The sequence below is a fragment of the Amblyomma maculatum genome, chromosome 1 (assembly GCF_055883805.1).
Source record: "Amblyomma maculatum isolate TAMU_Amacu chromosome 1, ASM5588380v1, whole genome shotgun sequence".
In the NCBI taxonomy this organism is placed as follows: domain Eukaryota; kingdom Metazoa; phylum Arthropoda; class Arachnida; order Ixodida; family Ixodidae; genus Amblyomma; species Amblyomma maculatum.
The window spans coordinates 256949611-256970179 of NC_139344.1; the positions used below are offsets into that span (position 1 = coordinate 256949611).

Below are 20569 nucleotides of genomic sequence, written 5' to 3' on the forward strand. Positions count from 1 at the left end.
ATGGGGCACGCACCTGCTATAGATCACGCTCGCACGTTAGCATGGCTTGGTTAAAGCGGGCTTTATATCCGTGTTGGGTGGTCTCTCACGACCGGTAGCTGCATTTAAAATATTAGAGGCAAAAATAATAGATTGGTAATTAAGCGAGCAGTCGAAACTACATGTACGCGTAGGAGGAGGAACCGCAAGATGAACCATTAACGCTATCGCGTCGTACCCTTAAAGGCGGAGCTTAAGTGTCCCCCAATAATGTTTTTATGCCACAATTAGCGAGAAATTATTGGGTGCAGGGCTGTTTCTTGCCGCATAACACTGTGCTAAGATCACGAACTTGCTTTTTCTGTCTAAAAAGGTTATTGCGAGCTCAAACCAGTATTCTTAGCTACGAAAGCCAGAGCCCTCTGGATTTTTGCGCCAGCATTAAAACAACTATCCAAAAGCATTTCATAGTCTTGCGTTTTCGAACTCGTTAAAAACTATACGTTCAGATTAACCGTGGGCTTTGAAAACACACCACTTCCAGCCGACGAGCTATACGATTATCTCTACAACGGCTAGATCCGGGCACAACCGAATTACGTTTATCCTCCTCTGTTCTATAAACCAATTTTTTGGGCGCCATCTTTTTTGGACGACCGCGCGAGATTCAAACGTTTTTGCCTTCTGCGCGCGATTTGAATCTCCCGCGGCTGCCCCCAAAATATGGCGCCGAGTCCCACACTTGATTTTTTATTCATTTGGTGACGCGGGGGAGCAATACAACTATATAGAGCCTGTGGTATTGCTCGCCCACGTGCCATTCCATCGCGTTCTTTCATATATCATCAACAAGAACGCTCCTATATTAAAAAATCTATACTGATTATTAATTAAAGCTTTACTAAGTATTTTGGAGAATAAATATTTAGTTTATGCATTTACATTGAACTACTTCAGATGCGCATTATTGTTAATGGAACAGCTTGATTTCTTTGTCTGCTATTAAACGAAAGCGATTACGAAGAGCTGCTTCTGGTCCCGCCGGGGTGGCACCTGTTAGGGCGCTCGCTTACTGTGCCCAAGAATGCAGAATCGAATTTGCTGATCATAATTTTACATCTTGCAATATCGGAGCGTTCTTGTTGAAGATTTATAGATGCAATGAGCACGTGAGAGACTATTACGACTTGCTTTATATTGTTATATTGCCCATCCCACGTCACTAAATGATTAAGAAATCAAGGCAGGGACTCTGCGCCATCTTTTTTGGCTGGCCGCGCGAGATTTAAATCGCGCGCAGAAGTCAAGAACTTTTGAATCTCACATTACCGCCCAAAAAGATGGCGCTGAGCCCCTGCTTTGAATTTTTATTCGTTTATTGACGTGGAACAGCAATATAATTAGATACAGCAACTGGGATACCAAGAAACAAACGTATAACCTTTCACAACACTCACATTCTAAGCATTTTATACAGAGAGTAAATGTCGGTTCCATTTCGGCGTTTTCCAATGACAAGCCCATATTCAGCTGTCGTACGAGACGCGCGTTTCAGCGACAAAAATATTTGCAAATAGCTAGAAGAGGAAAAAGGTAGCATGCAAACGGACATGCCACCCACAGCCATAGTTGGAATATTAGAAGGCAGAATAATACTTCACTTGACGAGAACTGTCTTGACCAGTTAACTGCAGATGATATTTAGTCACAGCAACGCTGTTTTTTTTTTTTTTTTTTTTTTTTTTTTTTTTTTTTGGCGCCAGGTTTTAGCTCGCCGCGTATGCCGTGGCCGCAGCCACGAATGACCTTGAACAATCGCATAGCAACCGCTCAGCCGAGCTCCGCCAGATGGCGCCGCAGTCGGTGCCACGCTAAAGCCCCTGCCGCGCCGCTGCCGCTCGCTCTCGCCAGATGTGTGCTCCACGGGCAGAGGAGCACACATCGAGGTCTCGGTGGCCGCAGCTACGCCGTGAAGAGGCGTATCTACGGTCTCCTCATAAAAAAAAAACCAGCCTGCCATGACATTTGAATTCACGTTACCCCTATGCCACGGGCAGGAGCTGCCATCTCGGGCCGCTCCTTTCATATGGATGGTGGTATCAGAATCAGCCTGCCAGAACCATTTGCATTCTCGTTACCCCTACGACACGCAGGCACGTCCATACGGCTTGGTTGAAGCGTGACTTTATATGTGGGCTGGTAGCTTACGATCTCGCGTGATGCCATTAAAGGATGAGCTTAAGTGTCCCCAATAATGTAGCACCTTACACTGATATGGCGTGATGGGGGAATAATGTGGCAGGCAAAAAAGAAGCTTCCGCAGTTGCTTTCGCAATTCAACTAAGGTTAACCACAGCTAAACCACTACTAATGTTTTGTTCTAGTATATAATTTGCAAAAGAAAAAAACGCGTTTAGACTGTGATTTGTGCTGCTACCTTGATCGAACGGCCAAACTGTACTCTATAGTCTAGCACTTCTAAAGTTCATTTTTACCTAAATTATTTTTTTTCCTCCGCGCTCTACAACCACGGTTCACCATTCCTTACTGCGAAAGTTATCATGTCAGTTGAGTACCGCGCACCACTTCGCTTGCTGGGATGCGCGCATAGCTGCTTTAGAGCTGTACAATTTTCTTCAAGACCATCGAGCGGTTCAGACGCCCAGAAAGACGTGGACGCTATTGTACGCTGTTGGAGACCCGCTTGATGGAGACCCGACATTATTTTAAATATAGGATTCTTCTTTTTTTTTTTACTCAGCCTCACATCTTAAGGATTCGGGAGGGAATTCGTGCCTCATTAGCGAGTAGAACACTTCGTGAACACCTTAGGTGTCCTTTTCATTTGCCTCTTTCGTATTCCGCCTCGCCTTCTCTCAGAAATGTGTGGTACGCGCAAAGCTCTTATTACTGATTACTCACATAAGCACTGCATTCATTAAAATTTCATTTTATGCTGACGCAATTTCTTTGCGCAGAATTTCTTCAGTTACTTCAGATGCTGCGGTGGCTTATAATCATTAGTGGCCCCTCGAACAAGTATTCAGAAAGTCGAAGACTCTACCATGATTATCTGCTTTCTCGTCGACGAATCCCCATGAATGAACGTGAACACATGAAAAAGAGTCGCGCCTCTTATTACGAACGCGATGAGGCAGAAAGGCGACGCATCATTAACGGCAGCGCGCGTACGCCGCGCCAAGCGCGCCGACACTGGCAGTTGTATACAAGCACGGTTGGCGTAACGCAGCGGGGCGGGTACGCAATCCAAGTTCCTTCAGTGTTCAACTCTCGCAATGTGCATTTATATATTAGTTATAATGATAGCGAGTTTGATGGCGTCCTTGAGTCCAGCCTGTCTCCAAGCGCAGACTTTGAGAAATGACCGCAGCCATCTTTCCCTGTCTGTCCGATAATCAGGTTCCGTTACGAAGGCTTCCGCAGTGAGAGGCTCGGGGACAGGCTGGCAGACGCAGTCTCGCTGGTGGCGAGGATTGCGAAGACAGCGTCGAAATTGTTACGAAACTGTCTCATATCCCACTGACGTTGTTTGTTTTCTTCCTCAAGAAACTCGTGACGTATTTTTGTCCATGAAATAGTGAGAACACTGGAAGTTGCTCTTGTTTGCCGGGTTAACGTTCCGCGCTTATCGCCACGTATCCTACATTGCCCAAATGAAGGTGTATCATCCGCGTCTAAAGCATTTGCACGATCTTTAATTTCGCCACCAAAATATGTCCATGCGTACCACTCCTCCCAACCTTTCGGATGCAGAGATTAGTGTTCAATTATTAATTTCATTAGGGTCAATTGGTTCAATTTTTTATTTATAGGTATAGGTACTCGACCAAAGTAGACCAGGTGAAACGAAGCAACACGAAGTGCTACTTACAATTATATCAATTCTTTTCAGAAAACAGCTACATTTATACCACCAAGCGCATCACAAAAGGAGCAAAAGAAAAGCACGAGCATAATTCAAATCAGCATCCTGCAGCTAAATATGAGAAACCAGGATTCAACACATAAAATTCAGATACCCAAAATTAAAGGGCAACAAAATCTTTTGAAAATTCGTGGATTGGGCAACAATAACAGGTGACAATAGAACATCAAGCACCCACCCTCACAAAAGCACTGTACCAAAGTACTACAAAATAAAAATAACATCAACAAATGCTTCAAGGAAAAAAAGAAAAAAAAAATAGCCGGTCAGCAAGGTAAAAATGGCGTCATATATATAAGCAACGCGAACGTATCTTTCACAATATTAGTTATGTGAAACGCCTCGGTTATTTCCCCTCGGAACGAAAGAAAGCTTTCCGAAACAAAGCTGAAATAAAGGGCTTTCATATAACTAAATCAGGTGAAAAATGCATTAGCACTGTTTCAGTTTTACTTCTAGACAAGCAACTAGTTGCCTTAGATGGACACGTGTGATTTTGGTATCGGTGTACAATATGCGGTTACTTCACAATTTTTGTGGCGCGTTTTATAATTGATACAGCTTTCGTTTCGATTACCTTTAACCCTGCCTTGCTTGGCGCCTTTTATACTTTCTTGACCGGCCCCTTTTTGGTCGTTGTTGCTGTGGTTGAAGTATTTGTTGATTTTATTTCTATTTGGTTTGCTGCGTGACCCTGCTTATGGTGCGATAGATATTTCATGTTCCATTGCCATGTACTCAATCTGCATAGTTCGTGAATTTTCAAACAATATTGTTGCCTTCGATTTGGGTATACGAATTTGCATATGTTGAATCCTAACTTCTCTCACTGTGAGATAGGTGTCGATTTTAACCATGCCGTGTTTTTCTTGTGCTGTTATCGTGATAAGCTTGCTGGTATAAATGTAGATGCTTTGTGAGAAACGCGACAGTTGGAAGTTATGCTCTTTGCACGTATGTGCTGCTTCTGTTCTGCTCGCCTCTGCGCAAGTGCCTGCCTTTAAAAGAGAGCAAATGAGCGAGAGAAAGCGACGAAGCAGTGAAGGCAGTTCCCTAAATGGCAGCAGAGCGGCCGGCCAGCGGGCGCATCCCGTACGCGCCCTGTAGCGCACCCGCCGCAGGCCGATCAGAGCATCGCGGTTTTTCCTCCAGCGCGAAGTCCATGCGGCGGCGCGTGGTCGCGTCGCCGTCGGCGACGGGCGCGCGCGTCGTCGAGTAGTGTCCTCCTCGCGCGCGCTCGGCGGGTCACGTGGGGGCCCAGGCTCTGGGAGCGAGGCTGGGCCCGCGCGCACTCAACAAGTGGGGGCGGCGCGTGCGAGAGTCGGCGTCGGCGGTCCGGAGGCTCTCGCCGCAGCGTCCAGCAGTGTCGCGGGCCCGCGCGGGCCGCTCGGCCCCACCATGTACGGCATGGTGTCCTCGCAGTCGGGCGGCAAGGGTCGCTCGTTGCGCAGGCACCAACTTTCCCGACAACGCACTTCTCACTCCATCGGTGTGCCTGGGGGCAGCCCCAGAGCAACGCCGGGATGCAGCTCCGAGCAACCGGCGTCTCCCGCGCGCTCCTCGTCGCACCGAGGACAGCACAACGTGTACGGAAGGCTTGTCGGCTTCCTCAAGCACACCTGGACGGGATTCACCATGGCCGTAGGTGAGCTTGCTCCCCTGTCCTACCGAGCGCCAGCACCTCGCTACCTTATTTCTGCAGGGAGCAGAAGCGAAAAGAGGAAATGTTGCTGAAGAGTCGTAATCTAGTGCTCCTGGAAAAAACCTGCGTAATTACGATAACCCGTCCTTTTGACACGCGCGGTGCCTAGTTCTTTGACCGCTTATGAAGAGTATGCACACACTTTCTCCCTGTAGACTGGTGTTCAATGACTGTTCACTCAGTGCCTCCCCACCCCCCCCCCCCCCTCTTTTTTTTTTTCTGAAGGCACCCCCTCAATTCGTAACACATTTTTTTTTTTTTTTGCACTGGCAACTACAAAAGTGGCCCCTGTTTCTCCTCCCCCTCCCCTCCATAAAAATGTATGTCCCCCCTCCCTCTCATTTAAATTTTTGGGGAACCCCTCTTGGGGTGGCACGACTACTAGCGTTGTGATAAATTTCTACTCCTGATAACTAGCTAGGCTTGCTGTGCAAATAGCTGATGTAGCATAAATGAGAAGAAAATATATCAGCGCACATGTGTCAAATATCTTGTGCGTGTTTGTGTTCTTCCCGAAAAGTGCACTTCTTCTGTATACTTTACGTTTGACATTAAACTATCGTAACCTATAAGTTATCAATGAAATCAATGGGGAATGAATGTCTGGTGAATATTGTTTAACAAAACTATGTTTAGTCTGGAGCCCTAAGTTGGTGCAAATTCGAGACGCGCTATCTTTCACTCCTTGCCATTGAAGGTTACTGGAGATCATTCAGTGCGTACTATTTGTTCAGTGCAAGAAGTAAAGATATGCAACCTATTTTCTAGAGCAAAATTTCTGGCATAAGGACACCAATGACATTTAGTATCCTTTATCAGAAACCATACGAATAGAATCGCTATATCTTATTTCTTTTCAAACGATTTAAGGTGTCTATTTTATAGCTTGCTTATGTGTCGACGTATCCTTATCTATTTGTTTATCGTTCCCATATCTTACTTCATGTGCATAGCAGAGAATTAACTGCTGAAGGCTGGCGTCGGACGCAGCGTCTGACCCTGACCCACTGTAGCCGACGCCAGCTGGAGGCTAGCGCCATTGTTGCCAGTGAACACACTGATATTTGCTTTTCTTCCCAACTAATTATTTTGTTAACTGCTTCTCTTACGCTAGCACATTATAGTAAGTATACTTTCCTATCGCTTGCTACTTTGTGTGCATGTATTGGTGCATGGCACGCCAGGCAGGGTATGCGCCCCCTGGGCGGTGTTTCCTCCGCGGTACGCGCAGGCAGTGCAGGCGATACCCGCGGCTTTCAAGCTCAGAGTGCATGAATCCGCTGTGCGGCCATGTGAGTGGATAGGAGTTTGCTAACCGCTTCTTAAACAAAACAGATTTGTCAGGGTAAACGAGAACAAAGCATGACTAGGCTACGCTGCCTCGCACAACCGTGGAATCCGCTTTTCGTTTTTTTTTTTTGTTTTTTTTTTTGTGACATAAGTTCTGTTCCGCAGTTTTGCATTAATTTACCCTGGCAATATGTAAATCAGGTGCGGAAAGTAGGAGCATAGGAAGCTTCCATGAAGTTTGCGGAAAGGTACCATGGCTTTAAGTCGACGCAAATTCATTTATGTAAAGCACCTGCTCGAATATCTTGGCATTCATGACCCGAAGTTGGTCTAAATTTCACTCTTTCTGAAGCCGACTTGTTTTTGTATGCGCCAGGACATTTTGTTACGCAGAGTGTCCAATAGGTGAGCTTTACTGGGCGAGACGGAAACGTTTCATCACTCACAGAAGTTGTAGGGGCCGAGACGCAATACCTGTTCCAGCCCCGGTGGTCATTGTTACTGGCATTGAAAGCAACTATGCCACCGATGATTTCAAACAGGGTTTTCACCATACTTCTGGAAAGTACCGTAAGAACGACTGGTCCTTCACTGCGCAGAGTTAGGCAAAGTTGATTTTTCGCCTAACTAAATTGTAAGCATTAAATGAGAATTACAGCATTAGTCACGGGATATAGTACCGCGAGTGAAAAATATTAACGCAAGTGACAGGGGACTAGAGCTGTGATATCTCACCAAGCAGCGCTCCAGTTTACATACATGTCAATCGAGCCGTTCCCATTTTTTCAACACAGGGCGGACGACAGGAGAGCTAATCATTATCAAGCGTGCCAGCGCCCGATCATCGAAGTGTTGGCTTACGTAACTGTGCCACGAGGCATTTCTTCTTGACACGGTTGTCGTGAGCAACAATGGCTTCTCTTACTTACTTTTATGACTGTATTAAAGAGACAGAGAGAAGGCGAGACCAAAATAAATTTTTCTGGGCCGTGAAAGTTTGCTGATTCCCCCTAATACTGAAGAATATTAACGGCCCGGCACTGTCGTTATCTGCTTCTTCGTCAACCGCAGCGCCACGCGTTATCATTCCGGCTATCCGGTGATCCGTCATGTGTGCTAATCTTTTTTACTCGCATCTGTACTTCCCTGCAATGCTGTCTTCTGGACAGCGCCACCATCGAGCGCTAGGTTTTGAATGCGAAGATTTCAAGATTTTCGTCTATTCTGAACTACTCCTTGCTAGTATGGGCAACAGCAGAAAACATTAAAAAGTTACTACTCCTTCAAAAACGTGCACTAAGAAATATTACTAAACCTTCTTACCTCGAACATATAGGACCAATATTTAAGCAGCTAAAAATGGGTAAAGTAACATCTTTGTATAACTACAGGCTTTTGCGATTATATAAACAAGGCATCACTAAAAAGGACAATACGCTAACACTCATAGCAGCGCTTCAAGACAACATAAACACATACGACACCCGGAGCATTGGCACGACGTTACAGCGTGCCGGACGAACTATGGCAGACAGATGCTTCGCTTCAGGCTTCCTACCATATTATATCAATACTTTCCTAATGGTGGTCAAGATTTCTCTCTTCCTCCCATTAAATTAATCCGCGAAATGTTTCTATGGATACATATTTATAAATTAACTGTTCTATCTTGCGGCGTGTCTCTGTATTATTTTCATGTATTTTTCCTGATTTACCGTGTGCTTTTTTGTAATCTAATTATTTCTCCATTCATTATTTCTCCAGTCATGTAAGCGTGACTTCTCTGCTGTGAAATGTCGTCATATACAGGGGCAGCCGCCCCTTCAAGCTGCTCTTCTTTTTAGCGGATGCTCCTTTCCTTGTATTAAAGGAAAAAATATTATTATTATTATTATTATTATTATTATTATTATTATTATTATTATTATTATTATTATTATTATTATTATTATTATTATTATTATTATTATTATTATTATTATTATTATTATTATTATTATTATTATTATTATTTAACGGTTTAACATGTCTAAGCCCGGGCACGCATAAGGCATGTTAAAAACCCTAGGAATTGCGGCACTTTCCCGATAACCACCTAGCTTTGGTCCAAACTGCACAATAAGAGGATGCCTCCTTTGTACTGTAAACGGGGAAAAATATTTATCCGTCTTCGTGGAGGTAGAGGATAGGGATAGGTGAGCTATCATTTTAGTTCGTCCACACACACACACACACACACACACACACACACACACACACACACACACACACACACACACACACACACACACACACATATATATATATATATATATATATATATATATATATATATATATATATATATATATATATATATATATACACTCGAGAAGCGCAGGTTCACAAGACTGTGGCTCATACAAACGCTCGATAGAATATTTATTGTTTCGTCCTTATCGGCATGAGTGAGGCCTGTTAACCTGTATTCAGTATCGACTTCAATATTCTGTGTGGTCATTCGTATAAATTTCGGCAACAACTGATTTCCATAGTAATCGCTGGCGGTTCCATAAAACGCCGCCGTGTAGGGGTGTTTGCCGAGACGGGAGTTGCGGTGTCGCTTCGTTTTTCGCTACATATTGCATATGCGCAAGCTTCTGCCGATGAATAGGCAGCGGTCCCCAGCAACCTTGTCGGCGTGTAATGGGAAACACTGAAAAAAAACAAAAAACAAATTAACTAAAAGTGTTCTCTTTTCTTTCCTTTATGCTAAAATTGAAGCAAAGGTTACGGAAAATGCTGCTGGCAGGACCTTATTTGTTGCATGAGTGCATAATGTCGGTGGTAAAGCGCATGTTTATGATGTTTGGTCCCGAGAATATCAGCGTCACTTTTTCGCTGTACTAGCACGAGTGAGGGGCGAGTGGCATCCAACAAAAATGCCACAACATGGCACATCATTTCAGTGTTGCCACGTCTTTTGTGCACATTCAGCTCGCGATAAAAAGGCTTAGCAAACCCCTCTTTATGGACTAGAATGTAGCCACCAAGGAATGGGGAAATTCGTGTAGCCTACATTTTTGACTGGCTTCATAAGCTCTCTCTTTTCCCTATTTGTATCGTGTTTGCGAGTAACTGTTCCTTAAATGGCATGCTTCGAACACACTCAGAATGGGGTCCGCTATGCTGTTGAATTTAACCCTACAACAGGTGTCACGCTTTTTTATGCTTTTGTTCATGCCTTAAATTTTATTTTGCTTCTATAGCGATTTAGAACAGAGCACAGTTTCGTTATTGGCATTCGTTGCATTATTTACGGGAAAAAATTCTTCGGTGCCCAGGGCCAATTCAAACCCAGGGCCTCCAGCGGTGTTTCTGAAGCTCTGGTTTATGTACTTCCATTTTCAATTCCCATGCAAATGCTCGCCATCTCGTCAGCGCTTTGAAACGTGGATGACTTTTGACATCAAACTTCGCGCTGTTCTCGAAGCAAGTGCTTTTTTCGGGAATATTCTTTTGCCCCAGAAAAACAGCCGAATGTCCCGTTCAGCCAAAAAGGGTGGAAAATGCTTTCCTCACTCCAAAGACCAAATCATTGAGTGCGGAGCGATGACGTAAATGGTAATTGTTTTCTTTCCCAAATAAAGCTGACATGTAGTTTTTTTCGTGTGTGCTGAAAGAATCACAATGAGCTTATCGACCGCGAAAGGTTCTTGCACCTGACTTTGAACTGAAGTCACCCTCCACATTCTGCGGTTTCTTAATCTTGCTTTTCATTTCACAGTGCCCGCAGAGTACCTTCTTTCGTATTTTTTTTTTTGCCTGCTGCTGTGAAAGCACGTGCCTGGCTCCATATAAGTAAATAAAATGCTATATATTTTTTTCTCAATGTGTTAGAAGCGCATTTTCCCATATTATTGTGAAGCAAAATTAGGCATGCCCTGTTTTAAATGGTCTTAGTCGAGAACCAAATGTTTGGTTTATGAGGTTTAACGTCCCCAAGTTACTCAGGCTATGAGAGAGCTCTGGAAATTTTGACCACCTGGAGTTCTTTAACGGGCACTAACATCGCACAGCACACGGGCGTCTTCCTTTCCTCCCCCATCGAAAAGCGGCCGCCGCACCCGGAATTAGAGCCCGCATCCTTAGGCACAGTAGTCGAGCACCCTAACCACTTCACCACCACGCCAAAATGTCGAGAACTAAACAAAATTATCATGACTGCAGTGACCATCCATTTCTTTTTATGAGCATTATCAGCTGTATGTTTTGGCATCGCGCTTCCTTGCACCAGCATAAGTTGCAACCTATTTCCAAGTAATGGGATGTCTTATTGACTGAAGAAAGGTAAAAAAAATCAGTAACACAGGGCATGCCTTCAAAGAAGGTTGCCAGTTAGAGGCTTAGAAGCAAATACAGACGTATTCTGTGGTCAGGTGCTTGTAATACACCCACCTTTCCGTAAAGCTTTATCACTTGGCTACAAGCCATTGAGTTTTATAAACTGCTCCCGTATGCGCACGGTATTTTTGTATCAACCGCATAAGATGCGCTAACAATAAAAATTACACAATACCGAGAGCTCATAGGAAGCACTCTATCTTGCTTAATGTCTCGTTTTCCTGCAGTCGCTCACAGCTTCCTCTCCGAATCGCTCGCGTTGTACTGACAGCTCCCTTAAAAATTAAAATGGGCTGTGCCAACGAACTGGGGTCCATATAAACTCTCCAAAGTCCCATTTACCATCATTATCTTCTTTCAGGGCGTAACTTCGTTTCTTGTTCATTTGTACCCCCCCCCCCCCCTTTACCTTTCCGCGCATTATCCGCAACTAATCTATAGAGAACAAGCCGAACCACTTGTGATGCACTTAAAATGTACGAGCGAGCACGGTGGGAAGTTTGAGAAGCCGCCCAGTTGAACTCTGTCTAGAAAGCAGCTGTTTCGTCAAGGCACCATGCCGGTGTAATGCATGGGCCTAACGCGAAAGCATCTGGCAGCAGTGCTTAAAAGTTCAATTTTTATTCTTCTCCCTCCCAAAGCACCCATCTGTTAGCATCAAGAAGGATCGTTCTGACAACACGACAATAGAGCCCCTCAAGAAAAGCCGCCCTCAATTGTCCGGCGGCCTTTCCTGAAAAGGCGGTAAATGGGAGGCAACATTGCGCACAGCAGTTGCGTTTTTGCGCCCTTCGAGAGTGACTTTTCGTGGTCTCTTGCACGAGTGAGGCGCAATAATGCAGCCGTGATTTATTTCTCTGCGGGTGACTGTGCTGAAAATTATCATGCTCATGAGCGCCACCGAACAGCTACTCCACATTTAAGCGCCGCGCAAAACAAGAAAATAAGGCAGCAACAAGAGCCAGAAAAACGTGTTCGGCAGTCTAGAAAAATGGAAAAGGAGAATTTAAATTTGTTGCAATAACCGAAACTGAAATGTTTCTTACACAACTGCAGGAGCCAAGCAGGAGTCAAGTTCGCAGTATACAAAGTCGATGAACATAAATGTCGGTGGGGCTATCCCTGGGTTAAGGCGGCACACAAAGGCTATCCGCTGTGCGATCGCTTAGTCGTCAGATGGCCGGTAACATCACTTTTTACGAAACAATTACCGGCCGCGGCTCCCTGCCACTGCGCGAGCGCAGATGTCCGATCAGCCGTATAGATGTTTTTTTTTTTTTTTTCGCTGTGCTTCTATTGGCTGATTATCATACTGCGGTCGTAAAGCATTTTCAAAACTCGGTTCCTTCGCTGGAAAAGAGTATCCGAAGATGGGCACTATGAGCAATCGCAGCGACCCTGTAAGCGGGAAGAGTCTCTGCTTGCATATAATCAGCACAGCGGCTTGCTTTAGTACGAAGATAAAAAGAACCCGCGAAGAGACAGCAATTACTCCGCCCTCATCGTTAGTCTCAGCGCCAGGAACTCTGCTTGTGTTGCCCTCAGTGGCAGGTTCGTCTCACAGAGGGATACCTGGCCTGTTTGAGAAACCGGGAAGCGGCGTGTGTGCCAAGAGAGAGGAACAAAGGGATGGCGAGGGAGCATTCCGGAGTGGCAGCTGATTGCCGGTATTGCATTACCTTCGGCTTTCGTCCCGAAGCCTTTTTATTTTTTTTTGTTCCTCTCCCTGGTTCCCCATCGCGTCCCTCGGCAAGCGAGCGACGGCCTCCCTTATTTGCCGTAACGTCAGGCTATAGCGCCTACAGCTGGCGGCCCATTATGGCGCCCAAAGGAGAAGGCGCTGCCTCTCCGAGGGTAAACATGGTCGCGCCTCTGCTGGCAGCGCCAGAGACTGCTACGCGTGTGTGCGGGCAGCCTCACGGGGAGGGCCTCCGGACACCGAGCTTCGCCTACTTACTTGGCGTTCGAACGACACGCTACAGCCCTGCGTGTTCTGGATGGAACGAGCAACGCTGCTGGCTTGGCTTTTCCTGGCCGTGCTTGCGTAAACAAGCAAGCGACCGAGAGGGGACGGAAGAAGGGGGGGGAGGCACTCAGCTCAAAGCTCGAGTGCACAGCGGGTCATGTGCAAACGCGCTTAGAGCTGATACCTAATCGCACCACTTGCCAAGTGCGCATTTACTCCATTTTACAATCCGGAAGGTTGTGCTTAGTTCACGGTGTTGTCGCACACTGACTGTTATAAACTTCGTGGTTTGTACATTTGAGTCAGCTAATCTACCCCTGGACGATGAATGTGGTCCATCCCGGTGACCTCTTCACTCTGAGCTCCGCGGTCAGTGAAAATCTGTTCTGTGTGGTCATCTGATTCATATCGGGTTGGGTCACGTATAGGATTTGTAGCTATCGCATCACTTCATCAATATCCGGAAGATGTCGATCAGTCTAGGAAAGATTTTCTCTTTCCTTTTCAAGTCGCAGTGTGAATAGGAGTCGTTTGCTCCGTATAATGTGTCCTATAGCTAGTGGCACGATGCTTGGATTGTCGAGCCGATAACGAACGGATAGCCGTTCATTGGAACTTTCAGAATCCGGTGCTGCCAGCCATTCATAAAGAGTGTGCAAATGCTCCAGTTTTGTAATCGTATTTTTGTACGTTCCTTCGACACGCCGTAAAAGCTTGGCCAGAGGCTCTGGTCGTCATTCGTTGTACGCAAGAACTGTCGGTGAAACTGGCCAACTCATCACTTTCGTAATCATCGTGAAATGAACTCATCTTGTGACTCCTTGGCACGTTCCGCAATACCTCCCGAGGCGTGGATGACGGATGCTGCAAAAGACTCGCACCTCGTGCCTCCGGGAATTTCGGGCTACCGGTGCGCAGGCGCCGGACAGTGCGTTTCCCTGCCATTTAACGAGAAGCTCGACACTAGGAAAGTCGGAGGACTCAAAGCAAGAGCGAATAACTGGCGCGGTCTTTCTGGATATATTTTCTTCTTTACACCTTTGCCGCTTTAGCCCGCTTCTTTTCCGGTTGTACAGAGCGCTTACATGTTTTATCTGATTTCTAGAATAGCGTAAATAGGGCGTAATCGTCTTTTTGTTTAAGAGTACTTTTCTTCTACAAGCTTCTAAAGGTCTGTTTTTTGAGCCGCTTCGGGAATTGTTATCAAACAAAATTTTGCTCTCACTCGTGTTAGGATAGAATAAAAACGTGTGTAGTGTTGCTTTTTTTTTTTTTTTTTTTTCTGCCGCATAAGCTGGCTTTCCGGGTAAACAAGGAGTACGTGTTTGGAAGGCATCCGAGCTGCTTACAACTCGCTCCGATGCGATCCACTCTGTGTCGGTTTTCTTGCTTACGTTGGTCGACCGAGCGAATGCGCGGGAGCGAAAAAAAGGAAGCCAGTGCAGCTAATTCCGAGGATATTCTGCGCTCCCAGAATTCATTCGGAAGCGGCAGATTGCACCGCTTTGCACTTTTCAGTAGTCAGCTCGGTTTACGACCTATACTGCTGCATTTTCTGTAGGAGTTCGCTTCCGGATCCCTTCTGGCTGTCGCCGGAAACAAAAGAAACAGAAGAGAAAACGAAAATGAACGACGAGCTCTTCTCGCCCGACATAAGTGTCACGCGTCTGTGTGGTTTAGGCTAACCATATTTTTTTGGTGGCACTTATCGAACATATTGCATCGTGTTGTGAGCTTGACAATTTAAGGGGCGATACGAACCGCATTCTTCTTTTTGTGTGTGTGAGATCGTGTCTACGGATATTATTCCAGCCTTAACGTCGTTACCCTCCATTGTTGTTATTGTTTTCGTAGTCTAGATGGTGTGCGATCACACTCATCATGACTATAGATTCCTTGCTGCACCGATAATCCCTTCAATTAAGAACAAGAATTTACAAGTCCCGCCGGCACAACACACAGTAGAATAACAAAAGCTGATGTTTCTTTCTCTCTCTCTCTCTCTCTCTCTCTCTCTCTATATATATATATATATATATATATATATATATATATATATATATATATATATATATTCAAAACGGTAACCTGCGCTTTAGATTTGTTTTATTGTTTTAACCCAGGGTCTATATTATTGGAGGCTATAACGGACACCGGGTAAGAGGCAGACTGTTTTAATTATGTAATTAACTAAATTCGGTAATCAACGTTTAATTCTTAGTTTAGAGGTATGTTAAAATTGCATTATGGGAGCTCATCGTCAAGATAGTATAGCCGAGAAAAAAGTTCTGAAATTTTAGCGCGCGTCACAAGGCCCGGAGACGTCACCTTGACAGGCGGCCTCACATCGCAACACAGCGGCAACCCACTAGAGCGGCACACAGGACTCCCCTGCATGCTGAAAACAAAGCGAAACGCCTCCAGTGGACACAAGACCATGCGGATTGGTCGGTGCAGAACTGGAAAAGCGTGCTATTCACTGGCGAGTCTTCTTTTTCTACCAGATGGGACCAAAGTGCTCGAGTTTGACGCCCAATCAACACGAGGAGAAAACATTGAAGTGAGCAGACGCACCTGTGCTCTCAGTTTAGATAGACAGGAATCCGATTTTGGGTCGCAGCAATGATAAGACAACATTCTTGAAGTCTTGATCGCCAAATGACTCGCGAAAACAGTTGCACTCGGCGACAGACAGCGGAGAAAGCTGACCGTTTACGCCTAGAGGTAAAGTGCGTCTTTAAAATTTCGCAACCGGGAAGTTTCAATGTCACGGTACACCGGAGAAAAAGATTACGCTTTTAGGAGTCTTCATAAAGCCTTGAAATTGAAGCCCACTTTACCGCAATGCATTGTGTACAGTACTGTAGCAGACGACGCGCGAAGCCCCAACTACGGTTCTCACTGGTCTTGCGCAATAGCTTCTACGCCGCCCGCCAGAGGCGCTCCGTGGAGCGCCGGCAGCAGGGAGCGACATTCTATGAGTGGACGACTGTGCATATGATAGAGCTTGATCACACGCGTAATTAATTTCAATTACGTAATCAATTTTTTATTTTAGATTTTAAGGGACAGTATTAAATGGGAAATTCAAAGCCGTCAGCATCAAAAGTGAGCGCCGTTTTTTAAATTTTCCTATGGGATCGAAACGCTGAAAGTCGAAAGTGCGCGCTTGAAAACACTTAAGAACGTTTAGCAGTGCAGTCTGTCAAAAATATACAGCCCCAGGTGCTTCCTTCCAAGCCCAGCAGCGGGGCTTAAAGCGCATCTGCAGCGTTGACATCTGGCAGGCGACACGAAATCTCGTACTCACGCTTCCTGAGCTCATCTGTTCCAGGAGTACTTCCAACATCGTTACAAGGCTTACAACAAACCAACTGGGCTGAATATTTTTGACAAAGACTTTCTATCACGAAAAACCCCGCCGTGGTGGCTCACTAGTTAGGGTACTCGACCGCTGAACCCCAAAACTGCGGGGTCTGTTCCGGCTGCTTTTCTACGGAGGCGAAAAGCGAGGCGCCCTTGCACTGTGCGATGTCAGTGCACTTTAAAGAACCCCAAAGTTACCTAAATTATCAGGAGACCTTCATTACGGCGTCCTGTAGTCTTCTGGGCCGCTTTGGGACGAAAGTAAAGTTTCACGAAAGTGAAGTCGTAAACTACACCTCTTCATTCTTCGCGTTTTTTTTTTTCTTCAGTTATAAGCCCTAGTTGGTGGTCAAGGCATGCAGGCGTTACCCTGAAAAGTGATCTGTCGTCATTTCAATCTCTTACGACAGAGGGAGAGGAAAAGGGCTGCATACACCTGTTTGAGTAGTGTATACGACAAGCTAAACTTTTCTGGCAATTTTCGTTGCGCTGGGTGTGCTGCGCAGACAGCTTTTCGGCCAGTCGCTGTCGTACGTGTTGCGTCCAGAAAGGCAACCCACAAGCTGTACGCCACGGAAGCCTCTTAACGACGGAAAACGCAAAGCTGGCGAACAGAACCGTGATGACGGCATTTGTACTGCACGTTAATTATTGCTTTCTCAAAGGACCTTTATAGCTAACAGCTGACGCTTGTCCTACTCCGTGCTTTTGTGAGCCTTTTACAGAGAACGCTTGCGCGGGCAGTCAGAAGACCGTACCTCGCGCGATGTGGACAGCGCGATCGCGCTCGAGAGGAGGAGGCCTGGGACGTGCATCTGGCCGCATATATCGGCTCTCCAGCCGCTTGGCGCTAATGGAATTGATCCGACCGGAAGAGCGCACGCTGTACTACGCCCGATGCACGGCATTGGTTCCCCTTCCGCCTCCGCGCAGGTCGCGCTCCCCGAGACGACGTTCCCCGCTCTTGTTTACACTGGAATTCGCCGGCTTCTGCTGGCCAGTGTTTGCCGAGCCACGGCCTCCCTGGGCTGACAGCGCGGAGGCCTGTAGGCATTACAAGCATGCCTTGGCCACGACGGCCCATTTCTGTCTCTGTCAGTCTTGGTCGGCCGCCCCTCGTTGCGGCCTCTTCGCTCTGTTCGCTGCATCTGACTCCCTCGTCGGCCGCCTTTATCATGTGCTGGTTAAGCTCTGCGGAATTCAACCCTTTTGCTGCGATCGCTGCATGCGGGATTTTCCCTGCGTTAAATGACGTCGCGCTCATCGTCATATATATCGTTTCGCCAGCTCCCCAGTGGGCGTGCTAGTCAGGTGAGCCTCAGTATTAGCGATTTTATTAAGGCTAAATCCTTTCTACTAGGCTCATGGAACGAAATACCACGTACGAGAGTTGTGCACGAGATTTGCACCGATGTGTCACTTGTCAATCATCCTGATGACGTCATCAAAAAATTAAAAATAATCCTATCTCCACCGGGAATCGAACCTCCATCCCTCGGATCCCCAGCCGAGCGCTGACAATGACGCTGCAGTTAGAGATAAGGAAAGTGATAACAGTAGCAATGATTATAATTGTGTGTTTAGTTGATAATGATAATATGAGCCGACGTGATGCACCATGTGCACCAGCACCGCTTAGGCTTTCGCATTTCTGCATGCAGTGTAGATTCCACAGTGCTCTCGGAATGTTTTGCTTCGGAGACTAGGATCTCGAAGGGCACGCTAAACCCATGGTTTTCACTTTTGCAACACGAAGAGCTGGGAGTGTTGTAGTTTCTCTCTCTCTCTCTCTCTTTTTCTCTCTTGAGTTGCTTTCAGCAAATATTTTATCGGCATTTGGTCGTTGTTCTCGCTGGCGTGGAACCTGACTTTGTGAATCTTGAGTCGTGTGTCGGCGCAGTGTCAGGTTGCGCCTTTTGGCCTCGTAAACAAGCGTGTTTCTTAAGCCTGCAATTATTTAAATTTGTTTAGCACGTCTTTCTTCAGTTGCTACGGTGCTCTATGCAAAGTCGAATACCAAAGCCTACAGACGCATGCGATCTGTAAAAACAGACTAGAAAAAGGGATTAGAAACTGGAGTTCGCAAGCAAGACTACAAGCCCGTCACCTTTCGCTAATAGGTCGTCAGATATAGTGAGAAGTGAAGCTGAAAGTTCTTAACACGGCGAAGAATCGGATGCACAAAAGAAGGGCAAAATCAAGCACACAGTTAGGGATTACATTCTTCTTCGCAAGCACACTTTTCCTTTTTATTGACTCTGCGCTTAAGCTCATATATGTATTTGTAAAAAATATATTTATAACGCTTATTCATGCAATAGGACACACAGCTGTGTGTGTAAGGGGCGCATGGGGGAAAAAATTACAACAGAATGCGCTCTAGGTTATATCACGTGACCACTGGGAGCGATGTCGATGTTACGTAGCGTCGGTTTCTTTTTTTTTTTTTTTTTTTTTTTTTTTTTTTTTTTTTTTTTTTTTTTTTTTTTTTTTGCACGACGACCGCGACTTCTCGATAATTTGGGCCGGAGTGGAAAAGAAATGGGGAAGTCCAGACGGGAGTGCGCGTTTTCGGTTCGTCGTCCCTACCATTGAGTGTGAAGTGCACTTGATCTCACAACGTGCTATAACGCGTGAGCTCGAGACAGGTGGCTCTTCGCGCAGCAGTGGGGAGGAAGGGGCAATAAAGGAAAGGGCGATGCAGCCGCCAATGGACGTCCCCATTTCGCCGCGACTGAAAGTCGTCGTCGGGGCGCCTCTTCTTTCTATGCAGCGCGCATCTGCGGTCGACCGCAATCGTTCGCAGCTGACAGCGACGGCCGCCGATAAAAAGGCCAGGGGCGGCCGCCGGTCGATTCGAGCCGAGGCTGTTTCGTCGCCACGTTCAACCCGCTGTTCGATGCAGCGCCGAGGTGATGGATCGCAGTCAATTAAGGTGCACCGGAGTGGTTGGTTGCCGCCGCCGCCGCCGGACTGAGCAGCGAAACGGCCTTGAAGAGTAAGAACAATAAGCGTTGGCAGAAAATGGAGAAAAGCGGTAATGCCACAAGGCGCTGACAACGGAAGGGATGACAGGCGGACGAAAGCCTCCGGAGCAGAGTGCTTATCGGGACAAATTTTGCCATATGGCGCCGCTCACAGCAGTACGCGCGGTTTGGTGTTCGTCCATCTGGAATTTCGCGGTTACATTATTGCGATTCTTCGGATCGTGATAACGATAGTTTTGCAAGCCCATAAATATTTTTTTTGTCATATATCCACTCCTTTGTTCAGCTGTGAAACGATGGCTCCGCATTAACTATGACGTCTGGGATTTGGATATGAAATCTGAGTACACGATCGTCTTTTCCCTCCGGTTAGCACTACTACCCGCATCCCGATTAAAATCTAATCTACCTCTGAAACCTCCAAGTTCGTGCAGCAGCGATACTCGGCTCACCGTCGGTGATTTGTGGGACGTCACGAAACCAAATGTTATGTCCGATTTGGTGGAAGCTGCCAACTTCAGCAGCACAATTCTGATATGAGATCGAAGCAACCGATCTGCGAAAGCGAAATAGAAGCCGATTGGCCGGGACAAATAAAGGAACAATAAAATCTTTGCCGCCAGTGTGTTTCGAACCGAGGGCGAGGCAAACAAACCAGGTTCGCAGACCACTGCGCCGTTTTTTTTTTTTTTTTTTTTTTCACGTGCTAAACTTAGTCCGCGCTTCGGGCGTTGTCATCTACGTCTCCTCTGGCGAAGATGCTGCGCTAAAGATGGGAATGGGTGGCGTTCATTTTGAACTTGTAGCTGTATGTTGACGCCCTCCCCCCGGTGGCGCATGAATACGAGTTGGACAAACCTTCGTCATAGCACAGCCTAGAGGTGTCTGAGAAAGTCGTGCCTTCTTTCTCTGGTAAGCATGTAGTTTATTAACCCGGGCTCATTGGGTCA

At 46.2% G+C, this 20569-nt stretch overlaps 1 protein-coding gene across 2 annotated transcripts in view; it reads left to right on the forward strand.

The window, feature by feature from the left end:
* The window catches only part of LOC146206291 (Kv channel-interacting protein 4-like), a 529985-nt gene that overhangs the window by 342539 nt on the left and 166877 nt on the right, over positions 1-20569 (forward strand). Inside the window, exon 1 of one of the 2 annotated variants that reach the window (XM_084590923.1) lies at positions 5235-5570. The exons of the other annotated variant lie outside the window; for it this stretch is intronic. Coding sequence (XP_084447049.1) covers positions 5324-5570 — 247 coding nt within the window. The 5' untranslated portion in view covers positions 5235-5323. Of the gene's footprint in view, positions 1-5234; positions 5571-20569 lie in introns of those variants that run through there. 2 annotated transcript variants of the gene reach the window in all.